The 21,633-nt window shown below is 34.9% G+C and overlaps 1 protein-coding gene across 5 annotated transcripts in view; it reads left to right on the top strand.

Moving 5' to 3' along the window:
• Positions 1 to 21,633, top strand: part of pde3b (phosphodiesterase 3B) — a 96,196-nt gene that overhangs the window by 71,547 nt on the left and 3,016 nt on the right. For 4 of the 5 annotated variants that reach the window (XM_686791.11, XM_073908523.1, XM_073908522.1 and 1 more), the window contains 13 exons: positions 3,069 to 3,317; positions 5,210 to 5,346; positions 6,168 to 6,268; positions 8,436 to 8,655; positions 10,417 to 10,508; positions 10,601 to 10,764; positions 11,313 to 11,447; positions 13,591 to 13,702; positions 13,859 to 13,972; positions 18,262 to 18,461; positions 18,681 to 18,884; positions 20,886 to 21,047; positions 21,124 to 21,361. In XM_686791.11, coding sequence (XP_691883.5) covers positions 3,069 to 3,317; positions 5,210 to 5,346; positions 6,168 to 6,268; positions 8,436 to 8,655; positions 10,417 to 10,508; positions 10,601 to 10,764; positions 11,313 to 11,447; positions 13,591 to 13,702; positions 13,859 to 13,972; positions 18,262 to 18,461; positions 18,681 to 18,884; positions 20,886 to 21,047; positions 21,124 to 21,361 — 2,128 coding nt within the window. Of the gene's footprint in view, positions 1 to 3,068; positions 3,318 to 5,209; positions 5,347 to 6,167; positions 6,269 to 8,435; positions 8,656 to 10,416; positions 10,509 to 10,600; positions 10,765 to 11,312; positions 13,147 to 13,196; positions 13,335 to 13,590; positions 13,703 to 13,858; positions 13,973 to 18,261; positions 18,462 to 18,680; positions 18,885 to 20,885; positions 21,048 to 21,123; positions 21,362 to 21,633 lie in introns of those variants that run through there. The other variant, XR_012383311.1, reaches the window with a different exon arrangement.

Genomic DNA, 21,633 nt, shown 5'->3' with positions numbered 1-21,633 from the left:
TAGTCTGGTTATAAATATGAGGTATATTAATAAACATATATTCATATATTTGCACCTATTACTTTATATGGTTATATAAAATATTTACTTACATCTAAATAAATAAAATTATTTATATATATATATATATATATATATATATATATATATATATATATATATATATATATATATATATGTATGTATATATATATATATATATATATATATATATATATATATATATATATATATATATATATATATATATATATATATGTATATATGTATATATATATATATATATATATATATATATATATATGTATATATATATATATATATATATATATATATATATATATATATATTATTTTATATATATATATATATTATTTTATATATATATATATTATTTTATATATAAATATATATATTTATAAATATGTATTTATATATATATATATATATATATATAAATGTTTGTTTACAGTTATTCGTGTTATTTTATTATAAATGTTTCAGTATTATTTACTTAGATTATCATTTAATTCAGTTCAAGTTTACTTGTATAGCGCTTTTCACAATTATTAGCATCTAAATAATACAAAAATTGTAAAAAATGTAGTTTGATTTTATTTACATCTACTGTAGAAATTATTCAATTCTGAATAATCTTTCTGTCTGAATGAGCATCATATCCTCCATCTGAGGACTGTTTGTCGCGTGTACAGTCTCATGCTGAGGCCTGTAGCCCCTCCATCTGCCCGCCGCTCATTATTGCGGCTGCCCTGCCAGTGGATAACCCTCATCCTGGCTCACATAAAGCTTGCCAAATGACGTCAAAGCCTGGAGGAAGTGCTCGCTGTGCACTTTTACCACACACACACATGCACGCAGTGCCGCCACTCTACTTTATTACTTTCATCAGAAGCAACCGCCCGCCCCTTCTTCAAAAAAATGATGAAGGTCTGAATTAAATACAATCAATAAAATGAGCTCAGCATGTACGCACGAGGCTGAAGATGGATTAAAACTAGCTGAGTTTATAGATACCCAGAGTTCTTCCTGTAATGTTATTATGAACGGCTCCTTTTTTCCGCTGAGTGGATATCATCAAAAACTGTCTCTGCTGCTTGGCTGGATTTATCAAATGGACGGCTCCACCAGTGAGTCATGCTTTGGTACAGTCACTTTTATTGGTGCAAGTATGGAGCAGAAGGATGGAGTTTCTGTAGCTCAGGCAGTAAACCATCATGCTGTAAAAAAGGCTCCATATATATATATTTGGAATGGTAATGCCAATTTAGAAAGTATGGAGCACCCAGCAAAAATGTAGGAGCATAATACAAAGTCACACATAAATAAAGAGAGAAAAAAGAGAAATAAACACATCACTACCATCCTGCGACCAGGATTTGAAACTCCTGCCTGTTGTGGCCTTTGATGCTGGCACATGATTTGTAACACAAGTTTTTTCTTTTGTGTTCGTTTTGCTTTTCTCTAAAAGTAGCTGCAGGTTACAGAATTTCAGTAATCAAATGTGAAATAAATCTTAAGTCTTTTCAAGCACAAACATTATCCTTATTTATTTATTTGTTTTTTTACAAAAAAGTAAAATGATCTAGTAAATACTGTTAATCTGCCATTAAAGTTTATAGTTTATATATAGTTTATAAAAACACTGATGTCTGCGATTTAAAATACTGAAATTACACAGAAACAATTGAGGCATTTGAGTCGTTAAATAGTTAGTTCAGGCTGATTTTTAAAAACATTAATTATTTTTAATAGGTCAATGCAAAATAATGTTAATTAAACAGCAATTCATTTTTTACAATGAAATAATTGTTTAGTTGTCTATTCTAAACTATACCGTAATCACAATCTTTTTAAGCGTTTTTACTAATGATCTAGTAAAAACTGTTAATCTGGCATTAAATTTTATAGTTCAGATAGAAACACTGAAGTCTGCAAATAGAATAGTGAATTATACTTTTAAATAGATCAATGCAAAATAACCTCAATCAAACAGCAATTATTATTATTATTTTTTTACATTTAATAAATGTTTAGTTGTCTATTCTAAAATATACCACAGTCACAACCTTTTCAAGCAAACACATTATCCTTTTTTATTTATTTATTTTTTTTTTACAAAAAATAAATAAATAAATAAATCAAATGATCTCACAAGAACTGTTTGTTTGGGTTTGAAGTTTTTAGCTCAGATAGAAACACTGGTCAACTTTATATAGCACCTTGAAATGTTGTAGAATGTTTTACCAAAGTGCTTCACAAACATGGCAACAATAATAAACAATTTAAGAGACAAGACAATATATTCTACAATAAATTTGAAAACTGAAAATATATGTAAAAATCTGTATAGTCAAAAAAGTCCTAAAAACTCATTTCTATCAATATCGTCTCCTTTTGTTTTAAGCAGGATTTAAGAACAATTAACAGAAGCTAAGCAGAAGACCTAAGGGATCTTTGGAGAGAATACAAACTTAAAAATTTGGAAATATAGGCTATGGGCAAGTCCATGTGTAGCTTTAAATACATAACTTAAAAATTTAAAATCAATTCTCTGTTTTCCCGGGAGCCAGTAGTGAGAGGCCACTGGAGAAAGGATGATGGGAGAAATGTTCTCTCTTTTTTTTGTCCTAGTCAAGAAACTGGCACTGATGTCTGCTGTAGTGATTAAAATAGTGAAGTTATACAGAAACTTTCAAGTATTTGAGTCTTTAATTTGTTCAGACTGATTAAAGAAAAAGTTATATTTCAAACCGGTCAGTGAAAATAAGCTCAATTAAACAGCGATGCATTTTTTTTTAAATGAAATAATTTAATTGTCTATTCAGAACTTTAAAAGAATCACAATGTATTATTTTTAATTGAATTGTGCAGCTCTAGCATTAATTAATTGTGTATATTGCTTTGGGTAAAAGCGTCTTCCAAATGCATGAATTTTTGATATCCTGCTGTACCTCTAAATTACCACAAGGAGGCAGTATATGTCCCATAAACAATTGTTTATAAGCATGATATTTTTTATTCTATGGATGTTGTGAATTTTACTGTAGGGTGCTGTGAGTGGGAACGGCGTGGATCTGTCTGTGATCAACGAGGCCAGGAACCTGGTGTCGGAGCTGCTGATGGACCCGTCTCTCTCGCCGCATGCCCTCTCCTCGCTGCGCAGCGTCAGCAGCCTCATGGGGGCCTTCTCTGGCTCCTGTCGGCCACGGGTCAACCCCTTCACCCCATTCCCTGGCTTCTACCCCTGCGCTGAGATGGATGACCCCTCAGAGAGAGGAGAGAGAAAGCCAGTCAAGGTAGGTGAGCAGCAGCAGTGCCGTGAACCACACTCTCAAACTGCTGATCACATTATAAGTTACAGGCCCACAGCCAGGAGGGGTTTGGGTAGTTCGAAAGACCCACCCCTCACTGACAAAGGTCCAGAATATATCCCATACTCATTTGTCCTATTTTGACTGCTATGCCATTATAAATTGTAATAATAACCATCAAAGAAGGCTTTAAGACCAAGCGGAATCCTCTTTTTGCTGTTGCTTCAGCGTGACTGAGGAAAGTTGAATGTGCTGGCTAGTTTGTGTTTGCCTAATAAATGACAATAGGCTAGTTTTTTGTTTAAAACTTTAACAGATATATGATGTATACATTTGTATTTTAAAAATAAGTGTTATTCTCATATTTTTTTCTTCTATATCTTTTGGAAATGTTTTTGGTACATCAAACAGTGTGGTTTATGGCCATTCGACAAGTTAATTCAGCAAAAAATAGTGCTTAAAAAGAATTTAAACCTCATAATTAAATAGAAAATGTAAGTAATAACTGCAAAAAGGTCCATATTTTAAGAAAAAAGAACCACCCCTTTCATCAGGCTGGCTACTGGCCTGAGTTATATTTTAAGAATTTAATGAAAAAAACAGGTTCTGTTTGCTTTTTTTTTTTTTTTTTTTTATAAATATGGCCAACTTTTGTAAGCTGGTGTTTTAATAACAAATTATTGACTTAAAAAGGTGTATGTCAATAATAGAATTCTTTACTATTTTGTCAAAGTAAAGTGCAATTTTAATACTAAAAAGTAAAATAATATGAAATGTTCAAGTGAACCAAAGCATCACATCATAATGTACTAAAAATGGATAGTCTTTATCATGTTTACGTACTGGTACAATGTTATTTTACTTAAAATAGAAAGATAAGTAAGAATTTAAAAATAGAAGATTACATTAGAATTAGCACTATTAAATATCAAATATGGGCCACAGTGTACAATATTGACTGGTACCAATAAACAGTGTTGAAAAAAGTTACTTTAGAAAGTAATGCATTACATTATCGTTGTTCTCCCCAAAAAAGTAAATAGTTGCATTACTTTTGCGTTACTTTTTATTACCTGGCTGAGGCTTGATTTCTTTCAGAACTTTTTTTTTCTTTCTCTTTTTTTTAAATAGAGGAGCTCTGCAATTAACAATGCACTGCATAACCTACACCATCATTTACCTTTAAAAAAAAACCTGACCCCAGAGCTATACTTGCCTTATATACAGATTATTGGAAGTTTAAAGCAATGAGTTTGCTACTTTTGCACTATTTGTCTTAAGTAAAATCCCTTTCCATTGAGACAATCCCCTTTTCCTTTTCTTCGATGCGTTTAAACTAATAAACACATTCTCTCATTGACTGTATAATTATTGGTGATTACTTTAATTTTTATACAGCAATTTATTTTTTAATGCGAATTAATTAAACTAATAAGTGACTTGCATTACAGTTTCAAGAAAAGTAACTCAAATATTATTACTTATATTTTAAAAGTTACTCGTGTCACCCCCAGCAAAATATTTTGTACTTTTTATTCAGAAAGGAAAAGAACACTGTTAATTCGTTAAAAGTGACTTTTTTTATGACATTCTTTTATTTATTATGCTACTCATGTTTCCCATTTCAAATATTTGTTTGAAATAATTTTTTTTTTTCCTCAGCAAATTTTCTAAGAAATGTTTCAGTTTCAATAATAAATTAAGCATTTTTTAAACACGGATGCTCATAAGAATAATTTCTTGAGCTCCAAATCTGCATATTAGAATGATTTCAGTAAGATCTTGTGTCACTGAAGACTGGAGTAATGATTGCTAAATATTGAGTTTCTGTTAAGTGGCGCCAGCTTATGCAGTATTTCCTAAATGTGCATTTGCAGGGTCTAAGCAGCAGGAACAGTCTCCCGACCCCTCAGCTGAGGCGCAGTTCAGCCTCTTCATCTCTGCCTCCTCTGGACCCGGCCTCTTCACGCTGGGAACGCACCAATGGAAAGAGATCGCACTCTGAGCTCAGCAGGTCAGACCTGTCACACCTACTACACCCTTGGAAACAGCAGTGCATTTGTATCTGTGCACTGGCATTTGACACCTAGTGTGACAATACTGTGATAGATAAGGCAGGGTAATAGGACCATGTATATAATCTGAAATTTTGCAATTTGTCCTCAAGGTGGCAGTGTTTATACGTCATCTGTTTGCAGCTTCTTATAAGCACATATGAAAAACTTTTTTTCTGAGATTTCTGAGGCCTTCATTCAGTCTATTTATTTATGTAAATGTGTGTGTGTGTGTGTGTGTGTGTGTGTGTGTGTGTGTGTGTGTATATATATATATATATATATATATATATATATATATATTCTTTTTTATTTTAATTTAGTTATATTCTTGAATAATATGCTGATATTTAGAGGATTTATGTACAACAGAATATGTAAATTATTTTTTTTGTTTAGTAGAAATATTATCGATATTATAATTAAATATTATTTAGCTTTGTTTACCAAACAAGTAGTTCTAATTGAATCTGCATTGTAACTTAAAAGTTACTATCTTATTTTTTTATTTAATTTATTAAGTGTTTAGTTCCTATACTCTCAAACCCATTCTGCATAAATTTGCCAATTTTTTACAAATAATTTAACAGATTCTGTCTTGCCTTACTTACAACTTGGCTCATGTAGATTGCATGTCCCTTGCAAATATATTTTAACTTAAATACAGCAAAAATAATCTGATTAACAGTGAATGTGTTAACCTGAAGTCGAGAAAATGTGTTGTGAATTAGCATTAGACAATGTTTGATATTTATTTGTGCATTGTGTTTTTACCCAACAGTTTTGTTTCTAATGGGCCTAACAGCAACTTGCTGACTATTCCTAAACAGAGATCGTCCTCCGTCACCCTCTCCTATGGCCACACTTTATCCAGAAGACCAGGTCAGCACCCATCAAGAGTCAAATACTGTAACCTTCCTTTCAAAGCACATTTTGTAAAGGTTGAGAGATTACTTAGACCCATTTACATGTCAGAACTGTGGAGGTGGCATTACTGCTACTCTCCACTTTAAAAATTGTAATTGACAAACAGTAATGTCGGATGATAAAAGAAAAAAGAGAAGAGAAAAATGTTTGTATATATTTACATTTTTTATGGAAAAATGTGTATAACCTTAATCATACTAATTAATGAATGTGCATTGTATTAATGAAATTGGAAGCACTTAAGCGTGTGACCTGTCTTGCGACCATCTCTTCACTGTCATTCACAGTGTAGGGATAGTAAAAGGCCCACAATATGTGTGATTCTGCAATAGACGCATTACAGGATATGTGAGGTTAAATATGAAAAATATGGTCAAATACTTGAACAAACACCAAAGTTCAGAACACGTGTGGTTTGTGAATTAATAGCAAAGTTTAGCTATAATAGAGTTTTCACTTGAGCATTTAAAGCTTGTTACTGTGTAAACATTTTAAGTGAGTTAAAAGCATTCAGGTGCAAGAAACATTTGTAGCTGGAACAAAGGTTAATCAGATTTAATTATTTGTTTATTAAATGTGTTGTATTTCATGCATATGCACTACCCCTACAACTTGAAAAGGCATCTTTGGATATCTTTCTTTTCTTTGGATATAGAGTAAGCTTGGTATAAAGTCCTCTGTTCAGCTCTACAGCATGCTGGATGTGGTTTATAAGGGATTTGTTTTTCAGATGTATCCTGAATCATGGACTGACCAGTAGTTTGTGGAGGGATCTTTTCTACTGCTGCTCTAAAAAACTCAATTAAATAATCGTAAAAACATGTTGAAAATAAAACAAAACTTACAAATACCTTAGGAACGGTATAACAGGAAGGTAACCGTTTTTAACGGTTTTAAAATCTTGACTTTTCAAAACTGCAGTAAATCTTAAAACCAATTATCGTTTCATGCCTAACCTAACCCATTTTTACCAATACAGCTGGCTTATTTTAAAATCCTGTAATCAGGCAGTTAAAGAAACATTTAAGTTTATGCCAAAATTTCTTTTTGAAGTCTTTTATTACTTTACAGTACATGTGCAGACCTTTAACATTTCTCTGCAATTGCATTTTGAATTAACGGTGATAAGGATATATCAAAATTATATTCAATGTTTACAATGTTTGATTAAATTCTGACTTAGAATCAGTGCCGGCCCATAGGGTTGAGGGGCCCTTGGCAGGATAAAAAAAAGTGGGCCCTCTGGTGTAAAAACTGTAAGAAGAAAGCACAATTTTCTTTTTTTTATATATTTAAGTGTATACATTTTTATTAACTGTAACATATTTAATCTTTAATACATATGTAAAAAATATTTACTCAGATTGAAACAAAGAAGTTTACAAGTATTGTAATGTTTTGGTAATGAAAGTACAAGTGTGTTGTAACAACAAATTGTACATAAAACAAACTAAATCAAATGTTAATAAACTAAAAAATAAATGAAGGGAACAGATTTAATAAGACACAGAATCTTAAAGTATATGAACCATTTTGATGAAAGAAAACATTTATTGTGCTTGAATGTTTATTGTGCTTCCATGTTGTTGTGCAATATAAACTAAACACAACCAGTGCACCATATCAGTGAAAACTAAAAAAAATATATACTATGAAAAATTTCAGATTTAGCAGCATCGTCTGTCTCTGCAGCTGTAGGTACATTGTAAGTTTTCAGCATAGTCCCCAGTACATAAATAAAGCCAGAGAAGACTAATTTAAAAATAAAGTGTGTAAGTATGACATACAAATAAAAAATTTAACCGTGAACATGAGCATGCAAAAATAGCCTTCGTGTAGCCTAATTGCAAAATCATTTAATCTGGCAGACAAATAAATAATTAAGTTCATGCCATGCAGTACAGTTTTTGATGTGTTTTATTACTTTAACAGTACATGATCATACCTTTTGCTGCTTCTCTGCAAGCACTGCATTTTGAATTAACGGTGACAAGCATATCAAAATTATTTTCATTCAGAAATGAATCTTAGTAAGGATGTATCCAGTTGTTTTATGCATGATTTACATTTTATAACAATTATATTTGAATAACTTAATCGATTTTGATTTCCATGTGTGTAGGTGCCTCTCCCAGCCTCAGTCCCGTCACCTCCCCGAGTCACAGTCCCCCTGCTGGTCCTGGCTCGTCTCTGGTCACTCGCTCACCGGTTGAGTTCCCCGACACCGCTGACTTCCTCACCAAGCCCAGCGTCAACCTGCACAAACCCCTGGGCTACACAATGAGTTCGCCAGATTTTCAGCAGCAGTATCGAACTTCTGCCTCAACCCCCTTGTGCACCAGGTACTGTAACAGTACATTAATTATACATGGACTTTTAGGTGGGGTGACTATTTCAGTAATTTTAAATATTAAAAAATAAATAGTTGGCGCAGTGGGTATTGCTGTCGCCTCACAGCAAGAAGGTTGCTGGTTCGAGCCTCGGCTGGGTCAGTTGTAATTTCTGTGTCGAGTTTGCATGTTTTCCTCGTGTTCGTGTGAGTTTCCTCCGGTTTCCCCGACACGTCCAAAGACATGCGCTGTAGGTGAATTGGGTAAGCTAAATTGTTCGTAGTGTATTTGTGTTAATGAGAGTGTATGGGTGTTTGCTGGTGATGGATTGCAGCTGTAAGGTCATTCGCTGTGTAAAACATATGCTGCATAAGTTGGCAGTTCATTCCACTGTGGCGACCCCTGATTAATAAAGGGACTAAGCCGAAAAGAAAATTAATGAATGATTAAATAAATAAATAAATAAATAAACAAAAATAAATAAATGCCATCATTTACTCTTCCTTCACTTGTTGCAAACCTGTTTGAGCTTTGTTTTTTGCCATTGAACACAAAAGAAGATATTTTGAATAATACTCTAAACCTCTAACCACTCACTTACAAAGTATTTATTTGTCGTACTATGAAAGTCAATGGTTACAGGTTTTTAGATTTCTTCAAAATATCTTCTTTTGTGTTTAAGAGAAGAAAGAAACTCCTAAAGGTTTGTAATAACTTGAGTGTTCAACTTTTTTATTCAGTTACAACTCAATTATTAATTAAACCTATTTAGGTTTTCAATGTTTGATTAAATTCTGACCTAGAAATAGTGCCGGCCCATAGGGTTGAGGGGCCCTAGGTAAGATTTTAAAAAAGTGGGCCCACCGGTGTAAAAACTATGAGAAGAAAGCACAAAAAATACAATTTTAATATTTAAGTGTATAAATTTTTTCTAACTAACATATTTAACCCATAATACATATGTAAAAAATATTTACTCTGATTTAAAGAAATACATTTATAAGTATTGCAAAGTATTGTAAATGAAAGAATAAATGTGTTGTAAAAACAAATTGTACATAAAACAAACTAAATTAAATACAAATAAATAAAGCAAATAAATTAAGAAGGGGACTATGGAGTACTATGAAAAATTTCAGATGTAGCAGCATCGTCTGTCTCTGCAGCTGTATGTTTACCTCAAAATTGCAGCATAGTCCCTAGTTCATACATAAAGCCAGAAAAGACTAAATACAAAACAGTATATAAGTATGACATATACAAATAAAAATTTAAACAATAAACATGAGCACGCAAGAATAGCATTCGTGGAGCCCTGTTGTACTATTTGTGCACACTATAAGTCTAACTTTAATTTACTTTTAGACTATATGCAGATACAAACAACTAGTTGCAAAATAACATGTCTTTTAAACACCTACAGAGTCTATCAGTAGGCTAAATCTGCTGGATTCAGACCACTGACTCAATATTCTGTGTGCGATCATGCATTGATAATGGTATGAACTATTATAGGTGCGATCAAATTTATATTAACTTATTATTTTCATTGTTGTTATTATTATTTAAGATAATAAAGTTCAAACCATTTTTCACTATTTAAAGAGCAGACTACCAAGACATCTTGTTGTAACGTCTTTTCAGTCTTAATTACGGTGGTCAAACCCCCTGTAATCTGCACATTGACTGTTACTCCTCAAGCCCTTTTCATTTCATGGGACAAGATCATTTTGGCTAGTGTGAGAAGTAAATAATTGTGTTTGGTTTTTGTAGTTGTGGCCGACAGATGCTGAAAGGTGTGCCCAGTGTGGAGGTGGTCGAAGGCCATCACACAACAGCCAATGAGATGCAGAGAACACGCTCAGGTAAAGTTCATAAGCTCTATGACAAACAGGATTTCAGTAGAGTCGCTCAAAGAGTCCTTCACTCAAAATGTTGCTTTTACTCCCTTCCTTAGCTGATGGAGCAGAGTACGGAGGAGAAAACCTGATCCGAGAGGAGAGTTTAGAGGCCGAGTCTCAAGAGGAGAGGACTTCAGACACAGCAGGGGAAAAAGTAAATAGCCAGCCTGAGGAAGAGGAACAGACCTCCAGTACGGAGCAATCCTCACTGGATCCTGAGGTAGAGCACATACACATGCTTTATCCCCACTTGGTTTCATTATTTTAATGTATAAAACACTGCCTCAGGAACTGAAATCACCATCCATTGTTGCTTGCAAATGAGTAATTTTAATTTATGAAGTGCTGTTTCGCCTCGCAAGAGAAGAGCTTTTCTCGCACGTAACCTGAAATGCCCTTGTCTTGAATCCTCGGCTTCTTTTATTGGCCAATCTGGCAGTTGTTAAAGTGGCCAGCTGTTGAACAAGCCGAGCAGAGTTTAGAGGCAGAGTGCTTATTTGCATTCCCATGCTTTTGCATTATTATGTGGTTGCTGGATTTATAGCTGTGGCTCTTGAGTGGATCTCTCACTGCAAACGCTCAGTTTATTGTTTTGTCCAAAGGGGTCTACAGTAAGAGCGCACGAGGACAGCGTAAATTTAGCTGACTTAGCAGAATGTTTTCAATGTTATCCCTGGAAAAGACTCCAAGCGTGACTTTCTCCGAAAAAAGCTCAGCTAAGATTCTTGTGAGACCTTGTACCTTCTGACTGTGATTAATCTCTGGCAGGGAGACGAGGAGTTCAGGCTGGATCTCATGCTGGTGGAGCACGAAGAGCTCATGGAAAAGATCAACACCTGGAACTTCCAGATCTTTGAGCTGATGGATTTGACGGGAGGGAAGACTGGCAGGATACTCAGCTATGTTAGTGCAAAGATCCTGTTGATATGAATTAAAATGCAGGCCAAAATTATAACTTGCAATTGATTTAGTCACCCTCAGGCCATCCAAGATGTAGGTGACGTGTTTTTCTTCAAAAGTGCATTAAAGAAGATATTTTACATGAAATGGTAATCGTGGGTGGTTCAAATAATGCGAGTTTATAGTGATGGACAGTATGAAAGTAAAAAAAAAGTATTTCAGGAAATTAAATTAGCTCTGACAATACACTGAGGGCTTATGAAGTAAAACCACTGCTCTGTGCAAGAAACTGAACGTTATGTTCCACTTTATTACCTGTTATTCATAGGCTAAGGCAAATGGCCAAGAGTCACATCCAGTTCAAAAGCATATCTTTTTTTAATTGGTAAAATGAGACTGAATGAAATGTCTCAAGAGTTTCAGTGTTCTTGACATGATCGTATTCTGGGTTTTCTTTTGTTTCTTTTTTTTTTTTTTTTTAGCAATTCAATTATTCCAACATTGATGGAGCTGAGGAAAAAGTTCAAACTCCAACCGAGTAACTGATAAGCTGGTGATAAGCTCATGCTAGATCCAAGCATTCAGCTAAATGTGTTTTTTTTTATTTATTTTTTTATTTCCTGCTTTATTCAATTAAATTCATTTTTATTTACAATGTAGATTGTATCAAAGCAGCTTAGCATAGAAGTTCTAGTAAATTGAAACGGTTTCAGTCCAGTTTTCAGAGTTGAAGTTTAGTTTTGTTCGGTTCAGAGTGGTTTAATTTTCACTGCTGAAAGTTCAAACGGCACCAATTGACGAAAGTGAAAGAAAAAAAACCTTGAGAGAAGCCAGGCTCAGATGGGCATGACCATTTCTCCTCTGGCCAAACTTCTTGTGCAGAGCTGTGCCAGAGGCTAGAAAGAATTTTTTTATTAAAATAATTGATTAATGCTTTATTAATATAATTGAAACTAAGTGTTTTCCCAAACAAACTAGCAAATCTGTTTGTTTGTGCCAGAAATGAACGATCTAAGAAAATCAGTTTACTTTAAAGAACCCCCCTTAAAATCCTAGTTTTTCTGAGGTTGTGGATTAAATGTAATAATGTTGTAAATAATTTAGAGCCCTGCATTTGAGCCTGATCCCATCGGGGCCTGACGTTTCTTTCACCGTAGGGCCGGGTTTTGAGCCAATTTTCACGTCATTGCTAGCAAACATATCAGGCTTCAGGCCGCCTTGGGAAAAAAATTGTTTTATGAGATCTAATGCATGCAGTCTGGTAGTGCCAGTGATGCCTCTGCCCACATTCTGCTGAGATATCAATGTCACTTAAAAAAACTAAAAGTTACATTTAAAAAACAAACATTTCTCTAAATTATTCTGAAAAAATTAACAAAACGAAAAAACATCAACTTTCTATTAAATACAAATCTAGTCTATTTTAATGGCTGTAACTGTATAAGCTGTCTGGCGAAATAAAACACGGGCTTCAGGTCAGACTCTTGGCAAAAAATTTGATAAGCTGTTGGACAAGGGCAGGGCTACAGCCAGGCGTCTCGGGCCAGGGCCGGGCTAAGGCTTAGATTTAAGGTCCGTGCAGGGCTCTAGTTCAGTTTCTTGCTCAGAGTGGTTGTTTAACTTCACAATACCTCAGTTTAGCATCAGGAGTCAAGAGTAGAAATACATAAATAAAATTCCATTATTGTTTTGCATCATGATGGTTATAACATCTGATTTGATTGCTGCACAGTGTGAAGCACTAAGGACCAGGATTTCAGCTAAAAAAATCTGTTTTGTTCTACTGATGAGAAAAGTCACAAATGAACAGCAAATGTTGATTTCTGTGTGAACTGTCCCTTTAAGCTGAGATTTGTAAATCAACTTCAATAAAAAAACTAAACAATGCAATTAAGAGTTTTTACATCTCTTTTGTGGCAAACATGGTTCTCTTTTAGCTAATTAAAACCATGCCCATTTAGTTAAATCTGAGCGATTACCCACTTTTATTGTCTGATCTGATGTGACTGGCATTTCACAGATTTAGCTGCATGTAATGCTAGTGGTCTTTCTCAGTTCTGCGTGCCAATAAACACGAATCTGCAGGGACTCAATGGCTCACTGCTTGTCTTCTCCTAATGAAGTTCTGTTTGTTGCTTTCTCTCAGGTGGCGTACACTTTGTTCCAGGACACGGGTCTGTTTGAAATCTTCAAAATCCCTGTGAGGGAATTCATGACGTACTTTTGCGCTCTGGAGAATGGCTATCGTGATATCCCCTGTGAGAATTAAAACAAATCTTGTTAAAGTTAAACTTGAAAACTGGGTTAGAATTGCTTTTAAACTGGACCACAGTACAGATTTGCGTCATGTGAAACATTTAGAAAGGATTCCAGCGAAGATTTAACATGTTGTTTTATCTGTTCTCTCACTTCAGATCACAACCGTGTCCATGCCACAGACGTCCTTCATGCAGTTTGGTATCTTACCACCCAGCCGATCCCAGGCTTTCAGCAGATCCACAATGAGCATGTTACTGGAAGTGATACAGGTACTTTTATGATCTCATGTGTCATTATTCATGAAGAAACTTTACCTGGTGTAAACCGATACCAAAATGATCAAACTTCAAATCTCAAAATGGCCATTAATGGTTTATCATTACTCTACACTGTAAGTTTCAGGAATGACAACCACATTTAAAAATGGCAGTACATTATGCACATTATTGTTCAGTTCGTATGGTGTGCTACACAGAACTTGCATAGTTAAAACTACATATTTGACACTTTTGCAACCATAGACAATTTGAAGCGTCTAGTGTTTTTGTATTCACCATTTTGGACAAGTTTCCAAACCCTTATTATGTTCTGCAATTTGAGCTAAGCCACGGATGAGTGGTGCATTGTGTATGTTGATGTTTTGACTTTCCTTTGCAGTACTGCCAAGTCCACTTTTATAGGATGTTGTATGCTTATATTCAAAACCAAATTTTAGGCCTTAGAGTCTTAAATCCACTGAAATATTGTCTTGTAGGTCTTAAATCATTTGAAACGGGTCTTAATTTTCCATGTAAAGCCAAGTCCGTGTAAAGCTTTACTCAATTGGCCCAACACTCATCCAATCACTAACAATATATTTTAATAAAAGTTTTACGAAACATTTATTTATGAACTCTGTTTACTTAATAACATAGTTTTTTTCATAACATTTGTTTTTTAATGTTTTTTTTAAGTTTTAAAAAAAAATCCTTAGGGTTTAGCCTTGTGTAAGTTTGAAATTTCATTCATTATAGTCTTTAAAAGGTCTTAAAATAGTCTTAAATTTGACTTGATGAAACCTATAGAAACCATGTATATAGATTTTGTTTAAAATTTGATCTTAAGGTAGGCAGATGTGCAATATTTTCGTTAAAACTGTATTTTTCTAGATCTGGCAATGCTCATACCTCGTTCACTGTACGCAGCTAGTTACATTCAGAACTAAGACGCATTTTTGATCATTCAGTCATTCATTTTCGTTCTGCTTAGTCTCTAATTCAGAGGTCCAACATGCAAACTCCACACAGAAATGCCAACTGGCGCAACTGGTACTCAAACCAGTGACCTTCTTGCTGGGAGGCGACAGTGCTAACCACTGAGCCACCATGCTGCCACACATTTTAGATGTGTGATAAAATTTGTTAGTTGATCAGTTCAGTTTCCTACACACTGCGTATAATTTCTCTGTAAATGCAGTGATCACTGTGCATTTTTTTCAGGAGCTATTTTGGTCGTTGAATGGGGTCATTACTCCTGTAAATTTCTTAATTGTGTGCACAGAAGAGTATTAAGCCTTAAAAGGTGAAGCGACAGCCAAATTTATCTGCAGTGTATATGAGGCCATTGTGCCCTTGGACAAGACAGTAGACAAAAAAAAACAATAATATGAAGTATATCATAGACCGATTCAGGTTAGAGTATCATTTGCATCTGCAGTCATGTCTCTAATTATATCTTGCGTACCTCCTTATCCATCGGAAATAAATTAGATGCCGTCGCCTCTGCCCAGTCTTCATTATTCCAGCCAGCGACGCAAATGCTGTCCGATAAGGGAAGCGATTGAGATCTGCGGTGGCTGCTGGCTCAGCATGTCCGAGGCTTATTTTAAGTCTGCTGATGGCCCTTGTAATTTCTCAAATGGAGTTGACTCTGAGTCACCGTGCTGCTGTTTCACCGGCCGCCAGCGCTGGCAAGCAGAGGTGTTGAATCACACTGAGGCCACTGACTTCACCGGCTGGCTCAAGTACAGAGCTTCACGATATTCAGAAATCTTTGACAAAGAGATGGAGGAATGTTTGCTTTGCTGTAAAAGCTGTCATTCTAATTGCAGATCTGTGGTGGTGTTGGTTTATCTTGTTTTATTGCTGTAGTTTTAAGACCTGTGATGGGTTATATAGTTAACAAAGAGTGTAAATTGTTACTGTTTTACAATACGGTTCCATTTCTTAATATTAGAAGTGTTTAATCATTAGTTCACATTAACTAACATAGTTAACTAAATCACCTACTGATCCTAGGTAATGCTGTTGTTTTTTACATTATTATACTAATACTAAAAGTTCTATCAGTTAATATAATTAATCTGAGCCAACATGAAATAATAATGAACAGCTGCATTTTATTAACTTATTTATTTATTCATTTATTTTATTTTCTTCTTAGTCCCTTTATTAATCAGGGTTCGCCACAGAGGAATAATCCGCCTAACTTATTTATGAACTATTTAAAAATATTATTATAATTGTAAAGTGTTACCCTAAAATAAGTTTTTTATTATAAATATCAGCTGGTAAATGGAATTTTAACAGATCTCAAAGATGCATTTCATTACTGTATGTTAGGGCTGGGCGATTAATTAAAAAGTAATCGAAATTGACATTTAGAACTTGTAATCGATCTAATTTTTCCAGCACAATGTTTTTAATGACTTTCCTTACGTGTCACGTGACCCCACTCTGTTAAAGGCTGTGGCTGATTTCTAATTCTGTGGCCACTTTGCAGCCACATCTGATCTCTGGTCAAGTAGGACGATGGACTCATTTTTGAGCCTTATTTTACACTACATTGATGATGATTGGAAGCTGCACCAGAGATGCCGCGAAACTGCATATATAGAATCGTTTGTTAATCGTAATTGAGTTAAAATTTTTAATCATTCAAGATTTTGTTTTAGGCAAAATCGCCCACCCCTACTGTTTGTTATAATGTTGTTTCACATCATATGTAAAATTGGCATCCAATAGCCCCTTGAAAGAAATAGATTTTAGCTACTATTTAGTATTTTAATTATTTACACAAAATGTTGTAAATGAGATTGACTCAGTTGACTCAGAAACTAAAACTTACTCAACCTTAAGTGATTCCAGACTTTTCAAGTTTTTTTTTTTTTTCTGTTGAAAACAAATGAAGATATTTAGAAGAAAGCTAAAAACCTCTAACCATTGACTTCCATAGCAGGAAACACAAATATTTTGTAAGTCAATTGTCTTTTGTGTTCAATAGAAGAAAGAAGCAAGTGAAAGGTAAATTATTGATAAAATAACTAAAATTTTTGGGTGGACCATCCTTTTAATGCTTGTAAATATTGCACTGCTAATGTTCTCTAGAGACTACTAAATGCAACTTTTGAAAGTAGTCAGATTTAAGCGTTTACATGGTAATTTTTTGCTGTTGGATTGGATGAGAAAAGGAATAAACCACTGAGGGGTGACACAGTAGCTCGTCGCGTCAAAGCAAGAAAGTCACTGGTTCGAGTCCCAGCTGGGTCAGTTGTCATTTCTGTATGGGGTCTCTTCATGTTCGCGTAGGTTTCCTCCAGGTACTCCGGTTTCCCCCTCAGTCTAAACACATGTGCTATAGATGAATTGAATCAACTAAATTGGCCATAGTGTATGTATGTGAATAAGTGTGTATGGATGTTTCCCAGTACTTGGTTGCAGCTGGAAGGGCATCCGCTGTGCAAAACATATGCTGAATAAGTTTGCGGTTCATTCCGCTGTGTGGTTTGCCGGCAGCTAGCTCTCTGCAACTCTCACATGGTCGCCCACTGAAGCTAAGCAGGGCTGCGCCCGGTCAGTACCTGGATGGGAGACCACTTGGGAAAGCTAAGTTGCTGCCGGAAGTGGTGTTAGTGAGGCCAGCAGGGGGCGCCCAACCTGCGGTCTGTGTGGGTCCTAATGCCCCAGTATAGTGACGGGGACTCTATACTGCTCAGTGAGCGCCGTCTTTCGGATGAGACGTTAAACCGAGGTCCCGACTCTCTGTGGTCGTTAAAAATTCCAGGATGTCCTTCGAAAAAGAGTAGGGGTTTAACCCCGGCATCCTGGCCAAATCTGCCCAATGGCCTCTGTCCATCATGGCCTCCTAACCCTCCCCATATCATGATTGGCATATCATCACTCTGTCTCCTCTCCACCAATCAGCTGGTGTGTGGTGTGCGGTCTGGCGCAAAATGGCTGCCGTCGCGTCATCCAGGTGGATGCTGCACACTGGTGGTGGATGAGGAGATTCCCCCCCATTGTGTAAAGCGCTTTGAGTGCTCAGAAAAGCGCTATATAAATGTAACGAATTATTATTATAATTATTATTACCCCTGATGAATAAAGGGACTAAGCTGAAAGAAAATGAATGAAGGAATAAACCTCCCAATCAGATTGAAACTCAAATTAGATGTAGCGCAGTGGGACTGATTAAGGTTGAATTAATGTTTTTGAATCTGATTGAACTGCCATTGTGATTTACATGTGTACATGAAGACTGGTATTTCACATGTTTGCTCTTTGTTTTGTTTTTTCATCAGATTCAGACAGTGGAATCTCTCCAGGCAGGGTGGCGTATGCCACATCCAAAAGTTCCTCTTTTCAGGATGACAGTTACGGCTGTCTGGCCTGGAATGTCCCAGCTCTGGAACTCATGGCACTATATGTAGCAGCTGCTATGCATGACTATGATCATCCTGGTCGAACAAATGCCTTTTTAGTTGCCACTAACGCTCCTCAGGTAAGTAATGAACAATGCCCAAAACTGTAGCCTAGGAGAACCTTAGTATCCACACTTCAGAGTAACTTGTTAGCACAGTTTTGGCTAAATATCTAGTTTTCGCACTGTTGTCAAGAAGTCAATCCAGCACATGTTTTATCAGAAGCATATGATTTTGTAATTAGAGCTTGAAACCTCTCAACTCAAGCACACCATGATGTTTTTCTTCTCTCCTCTCAGGCGGTATTATATAATGACCGCTCAGTTTTGGAGAATCACCATGCAGCCTCTGCCTGGAGCCTGTTTCTGTCCCGGCCCGAGTTCAACTTCCTCTGCAACTTGGACCACGTTGAATTTAAACGCTTTCGGTTCTTAGTGATCGAGGCCATACTCGCCACAGACCTGAAGAAGCACTTTGACTTCCTTGCAGAGTTTAATTCTAAGGTTAGTAGTAACTTTATTATACAGTAATTAAAATACATTTTGAGATTTGGTAAGATTCCATTTAACAGTTTATATTCATATTTCTAAAATATTTTAGGGTAACATTACAATATGGTTCCATCAATAATGTATTAACTTGTGTTGACTTAATATTAGATAGTACTACATAAACATTATTTACAAACATTATTATTATTATTATTGTTATTAATGCATTTCTTCCATATTTATTGTTTGAAAAAATGTTAGATTTTCATTTGAATACTTTTCATTGGATACAAAATTCAATTAATTACTTTTCATTTGACAGTAATCCATGAATGTATATAAAATAATAAAACAAAATCTGAAGGAATATTTTTATTTAAATTTCAATAATGTGTAATATAGCATGATAGCCATTAGTGTAAATGAACTAGGCTCAATAGGCATATCCAGAACATGAAGCCAGGATGACCAGACAAGGGAAACAGCAACAAAGCACAAATCTTTTCTAACTTTATGAATGTTTATTTTAGGCAACACAACTTTTTTTTTACATAGAAGATACCAGGATATCTTCAAACCAGCATATTAGAATGATTTTTGAAGATACATGTGCCTGCTGAACCATGACAATGCAGCAGTGTCTTCACAATAAATGTTTACCTTTTAAAAATATTTTTAAATGAATTTGTGCTGTATAATGTCTTGCATCCTGTTAACATCAAATATTTCAATTTTCAAAAAAGTTTTTTTAGTAGTCTGTGTATACACCGTATATCCAGGATTTAATATACAGTGGGGAAAATAAGTATTGAACACATCACCATTTTCTTAGAAAACATGTTTCATAAGGTGCTGTTGACTTGAAATTTTCACAGGAGGTTGGTAACAGCCAAAGAAATCCATATATGCAAAGAAAACAAATCTAATTAGTTTGCAAATTAGGTTATGCCTAAAAAATGTAGTAAGACGCAGGGAAAAGTATTGAACACATGAAGAAAGGGAGGTGTAGAATAGCAGTGAAAGTCCAGACAGCAGCTGAAGACAGCAGTAGTTCTTCAGTAGCTATCTGCACTTAATCATTCTAAATTAATATTAGCTGCTTCAATCCAACATCTACATTACCAGGATGATAAAGATAAAACCAGAGTGGACATTTCAGCAAAACAGTGATCCAAAACACAGCCAAGGAAACTCTCAAATGCTTTCAGAGAAAGAAAATCTAGCTGTATAATGGCCCAGCCAAAAAAAGAAGTTCTTTTTAAATGTCTGGGTAAAAACCAACAAATTTTTCCCCCACTGAAGACAATATTTTTTATTTTAAGAAACATTTCAAATATTTTGGACCAATAGCTTTTGATGTAGAGGTTCCTTTTCTGCTGGAGATACTGTTGCCCTAAAAACTAAATAGAATAGTTGTAAAAAAAAAAAAAAAAAAAAAAAAAAAAAAACTTGCATATACCCTACAAAATGGTATAACAGAAAACTTTGGCAGTTTTAAAACCTTGATTTTTTTCAAACCGCGGTAAACTTTAAAACTGGTTGTCGTCTCATGCCTGCTTAAATCTAATATAAAATACAAATTAAACACCAGATTTGACTGACGAAACTCGCAGAACCATCAAGATTTTTACACTCAGTTGACGTCTGTGAAAAAAAATGACATATGAGCAAAGAAAGCCTTTATATAAAAAAAAGCCTTTTATATAAAGTATTAAATGCATTTCAATAGTTCAGTACTTTCTGCTTGTGTCATTTCATTGTTATTACGTACAACTCATTTTTCAGATTTTTTAGTTTTGTTTTATATTTATGTTTGTATTGTTTTTATTATTATTATTATTTTTTTTTTTTTTACCAAAATCTTGTTAAATTCCCTGTCAACAGCTCCTTTAGAAATATTATTCTCAGGAAAAAAACATGACGTGGTCAATACTCATTTTCCTGCTTATGCCCAATTAACCCTTTAAAAAAAAAAAAAAAAGTGCTTTTTTTCTGGATTTTTCTTTTTTTTAGGTTAATGATGTGAACAGTCCAGGCATCGACTGGACTAATGAAAACGACAGGTTGTTAGTGTGCCAAGTGTGCATTAAGCTGGCAGATATCAATGGGCCAGCCAAAGACCGCAGCCTCCACCTCAAATGGACAGAGGGCATCGTCAATGAGTTTTATGAGCAGGTGAGATCTATTCCCTTCAGATGAAGCACACAGCTTCACCAGTGGCAGCATGAGATTAATATTTGTGCATTGATAGGGTGACGAGGAAGGCACTCTCGGATTACCCATCAGTCCTTTCATGGACCGCTCGGCTCCACAGTTAGCAAAGCTGCAGGAGTCTTTTATCACGCACATCGTCGGGCCTCTTTGTAACTCCTATGATGCTGCCGGTCTTCTGCCAGGATACTGGATTGATGAAGAAGGATCCGACGATGAAGAGGAAACAGAAGACAATGAAACAGAAGATGAAGAGCTGGATGAGGATCTTGAACCAAGTATGATATACAGTACAGTACAATTTATACATCAACTCACATGGTATATAACGGAATCAGAGACAGAAATTCAATACCTTTTCAGACCTCTTTTAAGACTCTTCACATACATTTTAATACCTCATCACCACTTTAGGTTTCAACCAGTAACATTGCCGACTTAACTTGCAGTATATTTACTAAATACTGTTAGTAAGAAACAAATCCTAAACTAAAACTGTATTTGAAGAGTTCAGATGCAAAAACCTCTAATTGTCATCTGAAATGTTCTT

This window comes from Danio rerio, chromosome 7, assembly GCF_049306965.1.
Source record: "Danio rerio strain Tuebingen ecotype United States chromosome 7, GRCz12tu, whole genome shotgun sequence".
In the NCBI taxonomy this organism is placed as follows: Eukaryota; Metazoa; Chordata; class Actinopteri; order Cypriniformes; family Danionidae; genus Danio; species Danio rerio.
This window is presented reverse-complemented; position numbering and strand designations above follow the sequence as displayed.